The 16,611-nt window shown below is 55.1% G+C and overlaps 1 protein-coding gene across 2 annotated transcripts; it reads left to right on the top strand.

The window, feature by feature from the left end:
- The first annotated feature begins 206 nt into the window (after positions 1 to 206).
- Positions 207 to 15,643, top strand: LGALS9 (galectin 9). Of its 2 annotated transcripts, XM_082707153.1 has the most exons (11): positions 838 to 1,028; positions 4,857 to 4,948; positions 7,196 to 7,397; positions 8,767 to 8,877; positions 10,069 to 10,164; positions 11,818 to 11,853; positions 12,447 to 12,497; positions 13,075 to 13,116; positions 13,735 to 13,823; positions 13,949 to 14,111; positions 15,187 to 15,643. In XM_082707153.1, exons 1-11 carry the CDS (start codon positions 990 to 992, stop codon positions 15,331 to 15,333), a joined length of 1,068 nt encoding a protein of 355 aa, XP_082563279.1. In that variant the 5' UTR covers positions 838 to 989; the 3' UTR covers positions 15,334 to 15,643. The 2 variants fall into 2 exon arrangements, with proteins under 2 accessions (XP_082563278.1, XP_082563279.1); XM_082707152.1 differs by lacking the exon at positions 10,069 to 10,164 and having other exon boundaries at positions 207 to 1,028.
- Positions 15,644 to 16,611: the final 968 nt, after the last annotated feature.

Below are 16,611 nucleotides of genomic sequence, written 5' to 3'. Positions count from 1 at the left end.
TGGAAGACCTTTCCCTTCTCCTCTCGCTTGGCCTGGCCATAGGCTCTCTGGCCCCCCTCTCCAACTCCTTGACTTCAGGTAGGTTGCTTGTCGCCGCTCCCTTGACACAGCCCATCCTGTCACTTCCCTTAACTAGACGCTGAAGTCACTTTGACGCTGTTTATTTCATAGGTCCCTCCCGACCCCAGGTCACTTGACATGTTCTATTCCGTCTGAGACTTCCCCTCTCCTCATTCTAAAGGCCTGGGAAAAAAGGGACAGGGGAGAAGAGAAGAAGGAGACCCATGCTTAGGGGATCTGGAAGCCCCAGGGCGGCACTCTCCTCTTGGAGAACAAGTCCCATTACCGTGTTCTCTAGTTGGAAAACGTTTGTTTCCACACAATGGGGTCTTCACGTGAGGAACAGAATTTTGAAAGGGAGAAATGCTTTTTTTTTTTTGAGAACCTAAGTGACCTGGGTGACCGTGGGCATGTCCTTTAGACGCTGAGCCTCAGTTTCTCTGTGTGTAAACAGGTAAGAGTGGGCCTTCCCACCACCACCCCACACCCAGGCGATGCCCATCACACTGCCCCACTGTTTTCGGGGCCCTGGGAGCAAGGCACTCCAGGGATGCAGCTATACGCTGACACGTGGTGTCATCCAGAAACCTGATGTTGAGCCCGTGGGGTCAGGCTCTTTGAATCTATATGAACCAAACACGATTCTGTCTCAGGGGTGGAGCCCAGAAGGAGAAAAGAGGGGAAAAGGTCACTGGGCTGCAAAGTGTCTACTTCCTTATCCCTGGGTCATACCCCCAGCCCTCCCTCAACACCCTACTCTCTCTTTTTCTCTAGAACTACTTCCTCTTGCTCCTGGCTCCTCCCCAGCCCCCTCTCCATCGAGTAATTGCCAGTTCACGTTGGTTTCTGTTTCCTGGCTAGCTCCTCCCTGTGCAGAGGACTGCCTGGCTGCGGTGACAAGCCACGGAGGCCCCAGAGGTGGTGGAGAGATGGCCTTCTGCAGCTCCCAGTCTCCCTACCTGAACCCAGTGAGTTCCGGGGCGGCGGGCAGCGGTGGTGCTGGTCCGGGGCTGTGCTGGCGGCCTCGGCCAGGAGGAGGCAGCTCTGGGTCTCTGGGGAGATGACCCCTGCGTGGCAGCAGGGGAAGAGGGCGAGGGTCCCAAAGAGGACACAGGAGGGGGGATAGAAAGCCAAGAGGGGGACTCCTGACTTAACTCTCTCCCCTGCTTCTCAGGGCTGGCGGGCTGATCATCACTATCATTGTGCCTTTGCCTGCTGTTCACTGAGCTCCCAGCCAGGAGCCTGTTCTAGGTGTGGGAAGTGGGGAAGGGGGAGGGCAGCCGAGGGTGAAGGGGAGATAACTAGGTGAGTGCTGGCTTGTTTGTATGCATGGAGAAGTAAACGGGGTTTCAGCGGAGGCTAGCATGGCACTTGAGGGGACTGACTTTGGAGACTTGGAGACGGCCTCCCTGGGTCCAGCCATTTACCAGCCGGGTGGCCTCAGGCAAGTTACTTTTATCTCTCTGGGCCTCAGTTTCCACATCTGTAACATGGGGATCATCCACGAGCGCACCTCCCAGGGGTAGTAAGGATGTGCGAGGCGGCATATCTCGAGTGTCTGAACAGTGCCTGGCATGCTGCGGGGTGGGGAGGGTGCTTTCGAAGTGTTTTGGATTATTAAGAGTCTGGAGGCAGCAAGGAAGCCCTCCTGAGGCAGTGTCTGCTCCCTGAGGGGTGAGTAGACAGGCAGAGGCAGGCCAAGGGTGTCTACAGAGGGGCCATCTCAGGAAGGAGAAGGAAGTGGGCTGTCCCTGCAGCGCAGAGCTCAAAGGCTGCCTGTTGTACCTTTGGCCACATCCGTGTAGGCTCCGTCCACTGATGGCCTTGTCTAAAGCCTGTGAGCCTTACTATCCCCACTTCATTCATCCATGGGAAATTCACGTTTTATGATTTCATGTTTCATGTTTCATGAGTCTCAGTGAGGCTGAAGTTACTTACCTGATGTGCCCAGATGGTAGTTGCCAGATAAGAGAGGTGCCTTGCCTTACCCCTAGGAGAGTGAGGTGCCCCAGAAGGCTTGTGTCCTGGGCCCTGCCCTCTAGCAGGAGCCCCTCTGGGCCTTGGCAAAGAGCTTCCCAAGGGGCCTAGGACAAAAGGCCAACAGAGCCCTTAGGTGGGGGACATTCCACACTCAGCAGGGGGCCTGTCTTGGCCTGTTTCCTCCCCATTGCCAGCAAGGTTGGGGATGGAGTGTGTGGGGGGGGACAGGTCACTGGAGGAAGCTGGACCAGACCCTGTTTGTTGGGCCTCCATGGGACTCTCAGGGTCAAAACATGTCACCTTACGTTCATTCTCCATCAGATGGAGGATCCCAGAGATTCTTCTAGGCTCTGACACTTCATTATTCTGCTCCCTAGTTTTTACTTTCCAGTCCTTGCCTTCAGAATGTTCAAATCACAAGAAAAATCCTTCTATGGGCTACAGTGAGTTAAAACAGGGCCTTGGAGTCCAGGCAAGAGGGCGGAAGGGTGCAGCCCCCGCCCCAGACTTCGGGAACACCGTGGGTGCCCTTTCCCTGGCGGCCCACTGACATCCAGCCATGGGAATCTTGCTTCCTCCACGTGCGGTGGGAAGGTCACACAGCCAGGCTGCCGTGGGAGTCTGGCCTCCCTTCCTTGCCCACGCGCCCCCCGTCTCAACCGGGCAGCCCTTTCAGAGGTCCAGGACGGAATCTGGAACCACAGTCTGAACAAGACTCCATGTAGGGTCTGGGGAAGAGCCCGGGACGAGGATTTCTGTACTTCGATGTGAGAAGCCACCTATGTGTTAATTAAAAGCATGGGTGCTGGGGTTCAAGCCCCGTTCTATCACGGACCAGCTAAGTGGCTTTGGGCAAACTACCATATCTTGTGTGCCTCCGTTTCCTCTGTAAAAATGGCGCTAATGTTGGGTGATGAGGTCACAGACAGGGCAGGTTAGCCACCAGAAGGGCCTTAGAACCTCTGAGGCAGCCGTACCCTTCGGCTGAAAGTCTGCTGCTGCCTCCTGCTGGTGAGCCCCCTCCAGCCAGCTGCCCCGTGGTCCCCCCCCCCCACCCCGCCACACCCCACGCTGGGCCTTCAGGAGGAGGCTGCCCAGCCTCCCGCCTGTAAAGCCTGGCTTTTCCGGACAGGAAGAGGAGGAAAAGGTCCTCAGCCTCCGGAAACAGGCGGGAGCTGAGAGCAAGTTCTCATTAATTCATGCTGATGCAAAGCATTGCCATTGTCAAAGACCTGGGAACACAGGGCTTTCTGGGCAGCTAAGGGGCCTCTCATCGAACCCTCTCAGGAACACTGTCAGGCCACTGCTGTTGGCCCACTGCTGTGAGAAGGGACCTGGGGTGCTGACAGGTCAAGTGACTTGCCCAGTGGGAGAGCTGTTAGTACAAGGAGCTGGGAGGTGACCCCACTCCAGGAGACCATAAATGCAAAAGTTCTCTCTCTCTCAAACATACATGCTCCTGCACACACGCGCGTGTGCACACACACACACACAAGCGCGAGTGCACAGAGGTCCAAATTCCACAGCAGCCTTGCCTGCCAGGCTTAAAACAACACAAATGTGTTTTCTTACAGTTCCAGAGGTCGGAAATCTAAAAGTATCAATAAGGTTCCGGGGGGGGATCTTTCCTTGCCTGTTCCAGCTTCCAGAGGACACTGGCCTCCCTCAGCCAGAAGTCCCGCCCTCCGTCTTTCTTTCTTTCTTCCTTTCTTTTTAAAGATTTTATTTATTTGACAGAGAGAGAGAGAGGCAGCAAGAGAAGGAACCCAAGCAGGGGAAGTGGAAGAGGGAGAAGCAGGCCTCCCGCGGAGCAGGGAGCCAGATGTGGGACTTGATCCCAAGACCCTGGGATCATGACCTACGCTGAAGGCAGACGCTTAACGACTGAGCCACCCAGGCTGTCCAGATTATAATAATCCATTTAAAATAATTTAAAAACCCATTTAAAATAATGTTGTTTTTCACAGTTTGAGGACACCCACCGTTTAAGACATACTGAAATCTCAAAACCTTTCTGGGGAAATCGTTGCTTGAAAGTAACCTGTACGACCCGTGCCCATGATCCGCACAATTCTCGCCACCATCCCTGCCTTCCCACCAGGCGCTTACGGACCCCGCCCCCGTTCACACTCTGACTGTAGATTGTTAACACCTCAGTGAGAATAGACTTCGGGAAGGGCGGCGTGCGTGCCGGGAGTACCCGCCTTTGAAACATTCTGTCTTGGGACAGGAGGAAAGGCCCTTAAGAGATTTTTAGGCCTCAACAGATAAATGAGGGGAAGTTATGTTTTCAGAGAAGTAGGCCACACGGGGCCTTAAGCTATTTCTCCAAACGACTGGCTTGGCGGACACGACAGAGGGAATTCAGAGAGGCAGAGACACTGTGGTTTGCTCAAGTTCACCAAGGTATTTAATGGCCGAGCACAGGACTTACCTGAGCAGCGACAGAAGACCCTTCTCCCAGAGGCCCTGTCGCGGTCAGTCTGAATGAGGTCCTGGCAGGCAGCAGCGGCGCTGTCCCAGTGCCCGTCGCTCCCCTGGGCGAGGATGGGCTTCCTTGGGTTCCGAGTGGCCGTGCACACATGACTTCCTCCTCTTAGAAGCTGGCCCTTTCTCTTAGACCCTCTCAGCCCACAAGTGTCCCCGGGCGCAGTCACAGAATGTCTGTGGAACTAGCTGGACTCTGATCTGGAGGATTCGTGAGGCTGAGACACCCCAGCACCGGGCCCCTACCCCCAGTTCGCCGCTGGCCAGTGCTGAGGGACCCATGCAGAAGGAGGCGGACCCCCTGACCCACCAGCATTTTCTCCCCGCAGGGCATCCCCTTCTCGGGGAAAATCCAGGGAGGTCTCCAGGATGGACTGAAGATCACAATCAATGGGACCGTTCTTTACTGCAATGGAACCAGGTACCTGCAACTGTTTCTTCTCTCCAGACTCAGCCAACAATGGCACCCGTCCACTCACCCAACGCCCCCTGAGCCACCCGCTCCTGGCCTGGGGGATCCCAGGTGGTCCGCGCGACCCCACTGCTGTCTGCCAGGAGCGTCCGGGTGCCATGAACATAGACGCCCCACCCCCCGAATTAGGGCTCATAGGAGCTCACTGTCTAAGGGGGGGAAGTGGGCCAGCCCTGAGGCAGATAATAATGTTTTGGGATTGAGCTTTCCGCTCTCTAACCCACAGCTACAAAAGTCTCAATTGCTTTATTTCTTATCACTGCCCGGAGCCCTCATTTCACTGATCTAGAAATATTCTAAACTTGTCATCGAACGCATTTTGGTCATCTTCAGTTTTGAGGTCTTTTCTGGGAAACTCTGAGAGCCCCAAGTGCCCCCAGGAGACTCTGAGGGAAGCCAGGCACCAGGATCCCCCTCAACCCTGCCAGCAGGGGGCTCTGGGATCTCCCCTCGGAACTCTGCCTGCCCGTCCTCTGGCGTCAATGGCTTTCTACTCCCATCCTGTCCTCCCCACCCCCGCCTTCCTGCAAAGCTTGTGCACTCATCCTTCCCCGGAGCAGGATTTTCTAAGACTCTAGGAATGAAGCTGGATGAGGCACAAAGGGAAAAATACACCCAGAGACATTTCAGAAACATATTCTACATTTTAAGAGGAATACAGACTTGGATTTGCTGCTTCCAGAGTCCCTGGGAACCTCCTTTCCCAGGGAGAGGGCTGGCTGGGCTCAGGGCCGTGACAATTTCCAATGGGCCTTGCTGACTGAGGGTTCTGGAAATGACCTGGGGTTGAGGACAACATCCAGAACTCATGCTCCATCAGTAAGAAGTCAAGCAGGCTCTGAAGGAATTGACTAGAATATCTCTCAAGGGTCGCCTCTGGGCTGGGTGCATGGCATGACCCTCTGGGGTCTGTGGATGACCCGAGAGCACTGTGTGTAGCTGGGGAGACCAGAATGACCCCAAGAAGCAGGCGGTGAGCTAGGCTCGCGCTGAGTTCAGGGAAGGCTAGGATAGACAGAGGAACCTCGGAGGAGAACCTCAGACCAGAACTTGGTTTTAGGACTTGAGGTTGCTCTGTCTGGGAAAAGGCAGAACAAACATTTATTGTGCCCTTTTGTGAGCCAGGCCCTTTGGAAGGTTCTTGGTTTTAATTCCTCACCTTAGAGCCATAGCTGTACCCAAAGGCAGTTTAAGGGGTGAGGGGTTTCCTCCGAGGACAGAGACAGGAATGGACATTTACTCAGGTGGGGGTTTCCTGAGCACCCCCTCACTAAGCATCCGCAGAGGAAGGAAGTCACTCAGCTCTTAGGGGTATGGTGACCCGAGGACAGCGTGTTGTCCAGGATCATTGCAAATGACCAGTAGGACAGAGCTGGAGTCCAGGTCCAGGCCTGCTGACTTCAGGGCCACCCCTCTGCACGTCACACGGGGGACACACGCCAACCTCCAGTGAGAGACAGACGTACGTATAGAAAGCTCTCATGCCTGGGGAGCTACTGTTATTTATTCGATGCTTTTTCTAATAGTAACTAGCTCTTGGCCAGTGCTAGTTAGGTAAGTTTGGTCCATCTATGTCAGACATTCTTTAAATTTGTTTCCTTCTTTCCCAATCAAGCTGATGGGGACTGGCTCTTGCTTCCAGGCACATTTCTTGGCTTCCCTCTTGGACACAAATCCAAATCCATTTTCAAGCCCTGTGCTTCTTGTTGCTCAAGTCAAAATGTTTCTTTCTTTCTTTTTTTTTTTTTTAATATTATTTATTTATTTATCTGGAGAGAGGCAGTGAGAGAGAGCATGAGCAAGGAGAAGGTCAGAGGGAGAAGCAGACTCCCCATGGAGCTGGGAGCCCGATGCAGGACTTGATCCTGGGATTCCAAGATCATGACCTGAGCCGAAAGCAGTCGTTCAATCAACTGAGCCACCCAGGCGTCTCTCAAGTCGAAATTTTTCTTTATCCGTTTCCTACGTGTTTTTAGAAAACCACATGGTAAGGGCAAAATGCCATCCTTGCGCAAAAACACACGAAGTACAGATGCCGTGAACAGAAAGGATAGCCACCAGCTAAGGATGGGTCGAGACCTGCCGTGCAAGCTGTGAGCAAGTTCACAGCCGCCAGTCAAAGACACGAGCCTCCCTCTCCCCCTCCGCCGGCAGTCAGCCAGACTACAGATTGCCATCTGATTTCCCTCTGCCTAGGTTTGCTGTGAACTTTCACAGTGGCTACAGTGACAAAGACATTGCCTTCCACTTCAACCCTCGGTTCGAGGAGGGTGGCTATGTGGTCTGCAACACGAAGCAGAATGGGACCTGGGGGCCAGAGGAAAGGAAGATGCACATGCCCTTCCAGATGGGGCATCCCTTTGAGCTCTGCTTCCTGGTGGACAGCGGGGACTTCAAGGTGAGCAGCAACTCTCTGTGGCCCCCTTCCCGTGGCCTACCTCCCAGCCCCACCAGGTGAGACGTAAATGGCCTTTATAAATCACATGAGCCATTTGTTTTTTTTTTTAAGATTGTATGTATGTGTATGTGTCTGTATTGAGAGAGTAAGCAGGAGGAGGGGCAGAGGGAGAGAAGAACCCTGAGCCCACTCTGCACTGAGCACGGGACCTGACTCAGGGCTCGATCCCAGGCCCTTGAGAGCATGACCTGAGCTGAAATCAAGAGTTGGATGCTTACCCGACTGAGCCACCCAGGTACCCCTGTAAAGCACATGAATGTTTACATTATCACATGTGCAATGCCATTAGGCAGAGAGCGGGACCTTTCCCTTGTAGGTGTTAGGTCAGTGGGCTCCGGGAGTGCAGTGCAGGAGGAACAATAGAAATGACAGCAGGTCCCTCGGTCTTCCAGCCTCCTCCTCCCCTTTTCCTTCACTCTTGATTCTCCAGGAAACAGTGCGACTTCCCCCACTCTGCTTTCCAGAGTCCCGGAACCTCTCCCCGAGGGTGCCCACCTCCTCCAGGCGCAACTTCCCTGGCTCCCCTTCTCCTGAGCCCTGAAACTTGGCTGGAGAGTGCCTTTAATAAATCTTGCCTTGCGCCTGCCTCGCCTGGTGTCCTGTTTATCTCACCTACAAAACCTTACATTAGGCGCACTACGGTGGCTACAGTGTCCTCACACTCCTTCCCCTGTGTCTGCAGGCTCACCTGGTACATCTTTTACTTGGGAAATAAGAACTAGATACATCACCATGGTGCTTTTTGGCCCTGCAGGTCTTTAAAGTTCTAGTTAATACCATTCCTTTGCTGTAGCCGTTCCTCCAGCAAAGGAATGGTATAGGTCCCCGATAACATTGGTTTTCTGGCAATTCTGTCGTAGGTTCTATTAATGGCTTAATGTTATATGGTGTTGCAAATTGCATTAGTAAGCAGAGTAGTGTCTGTGGGCCTGGGAGATGGGGTAGGGGTGAGTATCCCCACGTCTGTCCTTCTTCATGTGAGCCTGAATGTGCCCAGCCCTTCTGTGTACAACCCAGGGTCACCTCTCCTCTCCCCCCAACAAACATGTTTATGCATATTTAAAGAACACCTCAGGGGAGCTAAGGTTAGACAGACCAACTGAATATAATAAAGAACATGAGAACCAAAGAGCCAAGTGGAGCCAGGGTTCGGATGTAGTTTGGATCTTAGAGCTGGCACAGCTCTGAAGTGTGGTGCGCCTGCTCCCCAGGGGACAGACGTGAAAACCAGACTTGGAACTCGATTCCCGGGAACAGGGGCTCAGGTCCCCCGCCTTGGCCTGAGAGCCCTTTCCCCTCATCTTGGCAGGTGACGGTGAACGGGAGCCATTTTGTGCAGTACTCACACCGCGTGCCTTTCCACCGCGTGGACACCCTGTCCGTCACCGGGGCTGTGCAGCTGTCCTTCATCGGCTTCCAGGTCAGACTGGCCCCCGGGGGCTGAGTGCGGGACCCCGCCTAGCTGCACTGGGCCCTGTTGAGTGGCCCCAGTGGTAGCAGCCAATCTCCTCCCCAGGTGATTCTGGGGACACCCCTCGAGCTCCCCTGTCCTGTCCTTCTGTGTTCCTGTCTTTGTCCAGAACGCTTCCTTCAGTCTCCCGGGCCAGTCCTCTCTGTCATTCTCTACTTCTGTCATGCTTAGGAGACCATGTGGCTCCAGAAAGAACTTGGGACTCAAACAGAATCTAGCTCAGCTCTGCACATTGTCATCAGCTGTGGGATCTTAGACAAGCCACTTGGCCTCCCCTGTCCTCAGTATCCCCATCTGTGGAAGGGGCATAGTCACTACTGCCCCGTGAGTATGATGTGAATTCAAGGAGGTAACACATGTCAGAGGTCACGACATGGCCTGCATGGGCCCATGCTGGGCTCTATTGGAACCTCTCTGTGTTTTGACATTTTTGAATGCGTTGCCCACATCGAAAATAAAAGAAGTTTTGCAGCCTAGAGATGGACGGTGGTGCTGGCTGTGTGACAGTGTGAATGTACTTCAGGCCACTGAGCCATCCGCTGAAAATGGGTTGAGATAGTAAATATTATTATAAATAAATGATATTAATGTTATTATGACTGCAATTAAAAAAAAAAAGATGAGGCGGTATCATATGGGAATCTGGATTTCTGGCTTTTTTGAGAAGTGGGAAGATGGGGTATGCTGGGCCCACGGTCCCCCAGAGGCCCAGGATGCTGGGTTGGAGCTGCTGTTACCACTTCCAGTCTTCGTGCTCCCGGAGATGAGACAAGCACACAGTAGGCCCACAACAGATACAAGCTCTTATCTTTTTTGTTCTAATCTCTCATATTTTCTTCCGACCCAACTTTCTCCCTTGCGGACCTGGGGGAGAGAGCGGGGCAGGGGGGAAGAGCAGGTGGGGAAGGGGAGTGATATGGAGGGGAGTCGGGGGTGAGTGAGGAGAGAGCTCTCTGGCTGCTGTCTGTCACTGGAGCCTGGTCCTCCCCTCTGTTCTTGCACAGGATCCTGAACACCCCTCCCCTTCCCTCCCTGCCTGGCTTCCTCCCTCTGGCCCATCCCCTCCCCCCACTACCTTTCTGTGCTTCCTTAACTCCATTAATGCTTCTCTTCACATCCCCGTGCCTTTTGTTTTAACAGAATACCCGAGTAAGCCTTACCCAGCCTGCCTTCTCCACGGTGCAATTCTCCCAGACTGCCCGTGTCCCACCCAAGCCTAAGGGCCGAAACCCAAAAGTGAGTTCAATGTGGAGGCCTTGGAAGCTGAGCACTAGCAGGAAGGACAGAGGGTCCTAGAGGCTGGTTCCAGCAGCCAGGCCCCATCATGCCCACCCAAAGCTTCCCTGGCCCAAGCTGGGGACCTTGGAGTTGGCCTTGGCTCTTCCTTTCCCTCCTTAGTCTCCCCGCAGTGCTCCCACACCTCTCCCTCCCAAAGCCACAGCCTTCCTTGGGCCAGGCCATCTGACACCTGAGGACAAGGACCGAGGTCTAGTTCCCAGCTCACCCTGCCCACCTTGGCCTTGAGCTCTCCTCTACCCAAATCTGATCGCATCTGCATCCTCTCCCTACTTCAACATCCCAAAGGTTCCAAGTCCTTCTAAATAAAGCCTGGATTCCCCAGCAGGGGGTGCAGAAGCCAGCTTCACCCCCGAAGTCTTGCCTCAGCCCACCTCCTGGCCATACCCCCTCACCCAGGATGCTCAGGCGGCCTCCACTGCTCACTTGAGGCATTCTTGGGCCACCAGGCTTTTGGCATCTGCCAACCCCATGCTGACAGCACCCCGCACCCCCCCCAACCCTTGAAGCTGACCTTTTACCAGTCCTTCAATGCTCTGCTTAAATGTCACTTTGAGGGGGCATCTTCACTGCTTGGAACATCACAGGATGCCCCCTGTGTCCCCGTGGGCTTCGTACGTATTTGTGCTATCCCAGTCACCATGTCCTGTTATAATTGTACTTCCATGTCTGTCCCTGACACTGTGTCCACCCTCTGACTTGCAAGCCCCTTATGGGCAGGGCTTGTAGCTTATTAATTTGCGGACCCCCAGCACTTTGCATGGCACCTAACTGAGCCCTAGGGGCTCCAGGAACGTGGAGTGTGGCTTGCACAGACCATGGAATGGGAGACCAGTCAGGGCAAGAAGAGTTTGCTGCTTGGGAACAGGGTCTAGGACAAGGAAGGCAGGGGCTGGCCCTTCCTTTGGCCACTGGAGCAGGGGGTTGGCTAAAAAACCGGGTGCCTCTCTGCCCAGCCTTTCTGTGGCCTCTCGAGGTCCTGACAAGGCCTATGCCTCCTGCTGTGCTGACTTCAGGACAGGGAAAGCTCTGGGGAGTCTTTGTAGGGCAGACCGACTTTGACTCTGTGCTGGGGGAGGACAGGGTGTCGTGTCGTAGATAGAATCAGCCAGAACTGGGTAGTGTTTTGGATTTTATCCCTTGGTACCCAGAGGGGCTTGGGCAAGCTGATGAGCCTTTCTGAGCCTCGTTGCCTCGCTAGCAAAACAGGAGCTGAAGATGCATCCCTTGTGAATGTCCTGAAGCCAGAGCCTGGCACACAGTAGGCCTTCAATAAATGTTCCACTTTAGGAATGAAATACGGTACCTGAAGTAATGGTTTTGCCCCTGGGAGCTGAGGGGAGCTCTATGGCCTCTCCCTGTGGAGGAGCCAATAGAAGATGTTCCTGCCTCTGTTCCCACCCCCACACCGGCCCCAGTGCAGTGTATACCTGGGATGGGGTTGGGGGGCCGAGGTTCTGGAAGGCTTGCCTGGGAGCAGGAAGGAGGGGAGCATGAGTCCGGGGAGGCCTTTCTTATGACAGTTTCTTCCAGTGTCTCCCCTGCATATAACACTAATGTTAACTACTGTTTTGATCTTCTTATCCCTGTCAGTCTACAGGCATTTGGCCCGTCAACTCAGCTCCCATTGTAAGTCTCTTGAGTCCTCCCGGGATCGTCTTCATTTTGCTTCTTCCTGTGGGCTGGGAGGAGGAGGCAGGGTTGGGCACCGGGCCTCTCCCAGAGCGGGGCAGCAGCCAAGGCCAACCCTGGCCATCTGCATGGTGGTGGGAGGAAGTGGGGCTGGGGTGGGGGGGACTGTCTGGCCCTCATGGATTGGGAAACAGCTTGAATTGCGGCTTTCTGCCCTTCTGGGAGCAGCCACAGGAGACAGAGGCCCCACACTCTCTTACTCCCTCCTGGAAAGCAAGACTATGCTAGAAAAAGTCCCCTGAGAAGAAAAATGGGCCACAGGCCACAAAGGCAGCCTGTTTCTTCTCCAAGCAGAAGAAACTTTTGCCCCTACCTCATCCCTTCCGGAGAAGAAACACCTCTGCCCACAAGCTTTGGGGCGGGGGGTGGGGGGGTGTGTGGGGGGGAATCTGGTGGTGCTGGTGGGGTGGGAGGTGGTTGGGCTGGTTACACACTCAGGATGGCCGCGCCTCACAAGGGTGCCCTCTGGTGGCAGGAGGTGGTCTTTGCACTGGTGAGAGCCGGTTCAAACCAGGGTTTGTTTCTTTCAGACTCAAACCGTCATCCACACCGTGCACAGCACCCCTGGACAGCCGTTCCCTGTAAGTCTGAAACCTCTGGTCAGATAACAGCCTGCCCTGCTCCCCCAACATCCCCTTTCACAAGGACTGAACTCAGTAGTCCCAGAGGCAGGCAGAAAGCAGTATGGCAAGGAGGATGGGGGTGTTTGGGGTTAGGCCCTCTGCTCAAGACACATGTAAGTAAAATCCCCCTTGGTCCAACAGAGATTTTGGATCAGAGTGGATTTGCCCAGTGGCCTAAGAACCCGGTGCACCTAGGGACCAGCAAGAAAATGGGTCCTTCTGTTCCTGAAAGGGGCGTGCAGTGGTTCCAGTGTCTAGGTCTGAGGCCATGCATTCTGAGGATAGGCCCTGCTGGTTGCAGGCTTCCGCTGTGAATCAGTCGGAGGCCAAGATCTAGTGGGGCTGCCTGTGGAAGGGTTGAGGGGCAGGCATGATGAGCTCAGGGGGCATGGGCAGAAGTTCCACCGAGGCTAGCTTGGGAAGGAAGGTGAAAGGGAGAGGCCAAGGGCCTTGTGATGGGGCATCCCCTCGAGGATGTGGGAGGCCTGTGTGGGTGTGCACTCTCCCAGACTAAACTCCTGGTCTCTTTCAACAGAATCCTGTCATCCCACCTGTGGTGTACCCCACCCTGACCTATGTAAGTCATTTCTCTGGGAGGGGTGGAGGCCTGGTCTGTTTCAGGCAGGGTGGGAGGTGGTGGGGGTCTGACAACATCAGAGCAATCCTTTAGTAAGCTGAAGTTCTAGAAACATCCAAGTGAATCAAAAGACTGTTGAAGGAAGCTGTCACCTTTAAAACTGTCCCTTCACCATGAGCCTATTGGAGGGCCCTCCCCTCTCAGCCCAGGTATCCTTTTGTGTCTGGCCCAAGCTCTTTTCATGACAGTGGAAGCCCGCTACTTTGAGGAATGCTGGAAAGTTTCCCTTTGGTGTTTACTGGACCAAGTAATGGTATCATGGAGTTCTTTCTTTTCTTTTTTTTTAAGATTTTATTTATTTATTAGATAGAGAGCGGGTGAGCACAAAAGTAGGCAGAGTGGCAGGCAGAGGGAGAGGGAGAAGCAGGCTCCCCGCTGAGCAGAGAGCCTGACATGGGGCTTGATCCCAGGACCCTGAGGTTGACCTGAGCGCTCAACCCACTGGGTCACCCAGACGAAAGAGGGCTTTCTTGAAAATATATTAGTCCAAATTCATGGTAATTGGCACAAAGCTCCCCTTCACAACTAACCTGCCCCTCTTCCCCCCACCCCTGACAGCCAGTGCCTTTCTTCACCTCCATCCCGGGTGGGCTGTACCCCTCCAAGAGCATCTTTGTGTCAGGCACCGTCCTGCCCACTGCCCAGAGGTAAGCCAGGACAACCCAAGTTCCTTCTGGTCATTCCCTCTGGCTCTGGGCCGACTGGAAAGGTTAGGGACTCAGAGCTCTTAGGGGGCCAGGAGGGTCCACGTGAGCTGCCCACCACCCCCCAGGTTCCACATCAACCTGCGCTCTGGGAGTGACATCGCCTTCCACCTGAACCCCCGTTTTGATGAGAACGTCGTGGTCCGCAACACGCAGATCAACAGCTCTTGGGGATCTGAGGAGCGAAGCCTGTCCCGACAAATGCCTTTTGCCCGAGGCCGGAGCTTCTCGGTAAGAGGCTGCGGCCTGGACCTCAGAGGGGCAAACAGAGCAGGTGGGGGCGGGGTGTGGAGGGTGTCAGGGGGCCCCTTGAGCCATAGAGGAACTGATGCCTCTGGGGCGAGGGCTGGGCTCAGAAGAGAAAGTGCCCCCAGATTGCAGCTGTCCTTGTCCTCATGCTGTCTGACATAACAGAACAGGTGTTCTCAACTCCGACTCCACATGCAAATCACCTGAGGAGCCGCAAAAAGAAAAAGTGATATCTGGCCCCACCCCAAATGTCCATATTTTTCCATACACCTTAATACTCCTCAGCCAGCACTGACAGCTCCTGATGGGGGGCCCTGAGCGCCATGGAACGAAGTTTGGGTTTCAGTGTGCTGTGTTGGTGTGTTTCAAACCAGAGAGGAGTAGACTTTGATTCAGAGAGAGAGCTGTGTGACTTTAAGCAAGTGACTTAACTGCTCTGTGTCTCAGTTTTCTCATCTAAAAAATGGGGCTAGTAAGAATCTGCATCTCATCAAGGTATAAGGATGAAATGAAATGATGTCTGTGACAGGCTGAGGACAGGGCCCGGGGCACAGTTTAACAGACATGGCCCCCCCCCCACCTCCCGGAGAATGTGGTGGGCGGGAAGGACAAGTTAAGAGGCTGCACGGCAGGAATGCAGGCGTGTGCTGGCCGCTGGGGACATGGTTGGCCCAGGCCTGTGTTCCTGCTCCTAGAGGCTCAGGGTCGGTGGGAGAGTGAGGACCGGGTGTGGGGGGTCCCTGACAAGGAGGGCTCGGGAGGGCAGGGGGAGGCAGGGGAGGCTTGCTGGCTGGGGAGAGGCTGAAGGGCGATCAGAGTTACCCATGTGGGCAAGGGGTGCAGAATGGGGGCACAGAGGAAAGGGGAACAGAATCAATAAGGGCACAGGTGTCATGTGGCGGGGAGAGTGACTCTCCCAGGGTGCCTGAGGGGGCCTGAGGCGTGAGGCTTGTTTGAATCGTGCTTGAGGAATGCAGGTAGACGGAGGGAGACGCGAGCCTGCGTTTGGGTTGGAGGACTTCCTGAGGGGAGTGCAAACGGTGCGGCCTCTGTCCAGGTGTGGATCACATGCGAAGGCTACGGCCTCAAGGTGGCTGTGGACGGTCAGCACCTGCTGGAATACAGCCACCGCCTGAAGAACCTGCCCGCCATCAACAGCCTGGAAGTGGGGGGTGACGTCCAGCTGACCCACGTGCAGGCATAGCTGGGCTCCCTGGCCTTGCGGCCAAGGGCGGGGCTGTGCTGCTGACCGCATGGGCTCCTCACCTCCCTCTTCCCGTCCCTCTCCCTGTCCCTACCCTCAGGCTTTCCCAGCCTGCTGGGGAGCTGGGGCTTTTCTGGAAAGAAGGTGTGTCATGCCTGGGTGGCTCAGTCATTAGGTATCTGCCTTTGGCTCAGGCCCTGATCCGAGGGTCCTGGGATGGAGCCCCGCATCGGGCTCTCTGCTCGGCAGGAGGCCTTCTTCTCCTCCCTGTCCCACTTCCCCTACTTGTATTCCCTCTCTTGCTGTCTCTGTCAAATAAATAAACAAAATCTTTAAAAAAAGAAAAAAAAAAAAAAAAAAAAAGGCATGTTGGTCTGGCTCTGCTTCCGGCTGCGGCCAGCCTGGCGTGGGAGAAGCAGCTGGCCAGCAGCTGCCTTCCTCGGACAGGGCGGCGTCCAGGGCTCAGGCTGCCTACATCCTCCCATCTGAGGAGCAGCGGGTGGTCCCTGCAGGCTAAGCCCTGTGTTCGGTCCCCTTGGCAGAAAGGGAGGGTCCTGGGCCTTCCCAAGCTCCCAGACCAGGCCTACACCCCGTCTGCCTCCCAGCCACATGTCCACCCCGTCAATCAACTCCATCTCAGCCCCACGCCACCAGCTGTTCATTCCACGTGGGAGGCGATCTCCGGGGCCCTCCCCCTGCGCCCTACTTTCCACCTTTCCTTACACTGGGTCCTACCCTCCCTGCTCCACGGAAGTCAGCCTGATACTCCACGGGTCTCCACCAACTAACCGGACGTGTCTCAACAGGGGGCTCTGCTCTTTCCTAGGGTCTTTCAGAGAAAGAAGACAAGCGTTTGTTGGCACGTAAATTCAGGGTCATTGTGGTCACTGAATGTGTTTGGAACATTTTGGAGTCTCTGGAATTGGGGAGGTTCTGGGTGAGGGCAGAGGGGCAGGGAGCATGGGCTCACTTTGATGGGGCGAGTCCTGACATCACACCCGCTCCCCGGTGTTCCCCACAAACCCCACATGGGTGGGAGAAAGCACGCCAGGCTCGGGCCTCCGGGGCAGGCATCTGTGATGCACGAAGATTGGTAACAGGTGAGCCCAGCAAATAGCCTCACGCTTCTGAGACGGGCCAGGGTCCGGGCCAGATGGCAAGGCTGGCTTATCAGAACCCTGTGTCCCAGTGGGAGGAGGTGGCAGGTGTGGTGTCAGGAGAAGTGACTCAAGCTGACCCGTTTGTGATGTCCCACTGCGGGTCCTGGTGTTTGGGCCC

The sequence above is a fragment of the Mustela nivalis genome (genome assembly GCF_964662115.1).
Source record: "Mustela nivalis genome assembly, chromosome: 17".
Lineage (NCBI taxonomy): Eukaryota > Metazoa > Chordata > Mammalia > Carnivora > Mustelidae > Mustela > Mustela nivalis.
The sequence above is the reverse complement of the archived record's forward strand: the minus strand, read 5'-3'. Positions and strand labels throughout refer to the sequence as shown.

Bases quoted from the DNA above. Each gene is read 5' to 3' on its own strand.
- LGALS9 (XM_082707152.1), top strand. From the start codon at position 555: ATGCCCATCACACTGCCCCACTGTTTTCGGGGCCCTGGGAGCAAGGCA. The intron at 7,398-8,766 runs GTGAGCAGCAAC...TCATCTTGGCAG, and splicing joins TGGACAGCGGGGACTTCAAG to GTGACGGTGAACGGGAGCCA. The intron at 8,878-11,817 runs GTCAGACTGGCC...TATCCCTGTCAG, and splicing joins TGTCCTTCATCGGCTTCCAG to TCTACAGGCATTTGGCCCGT.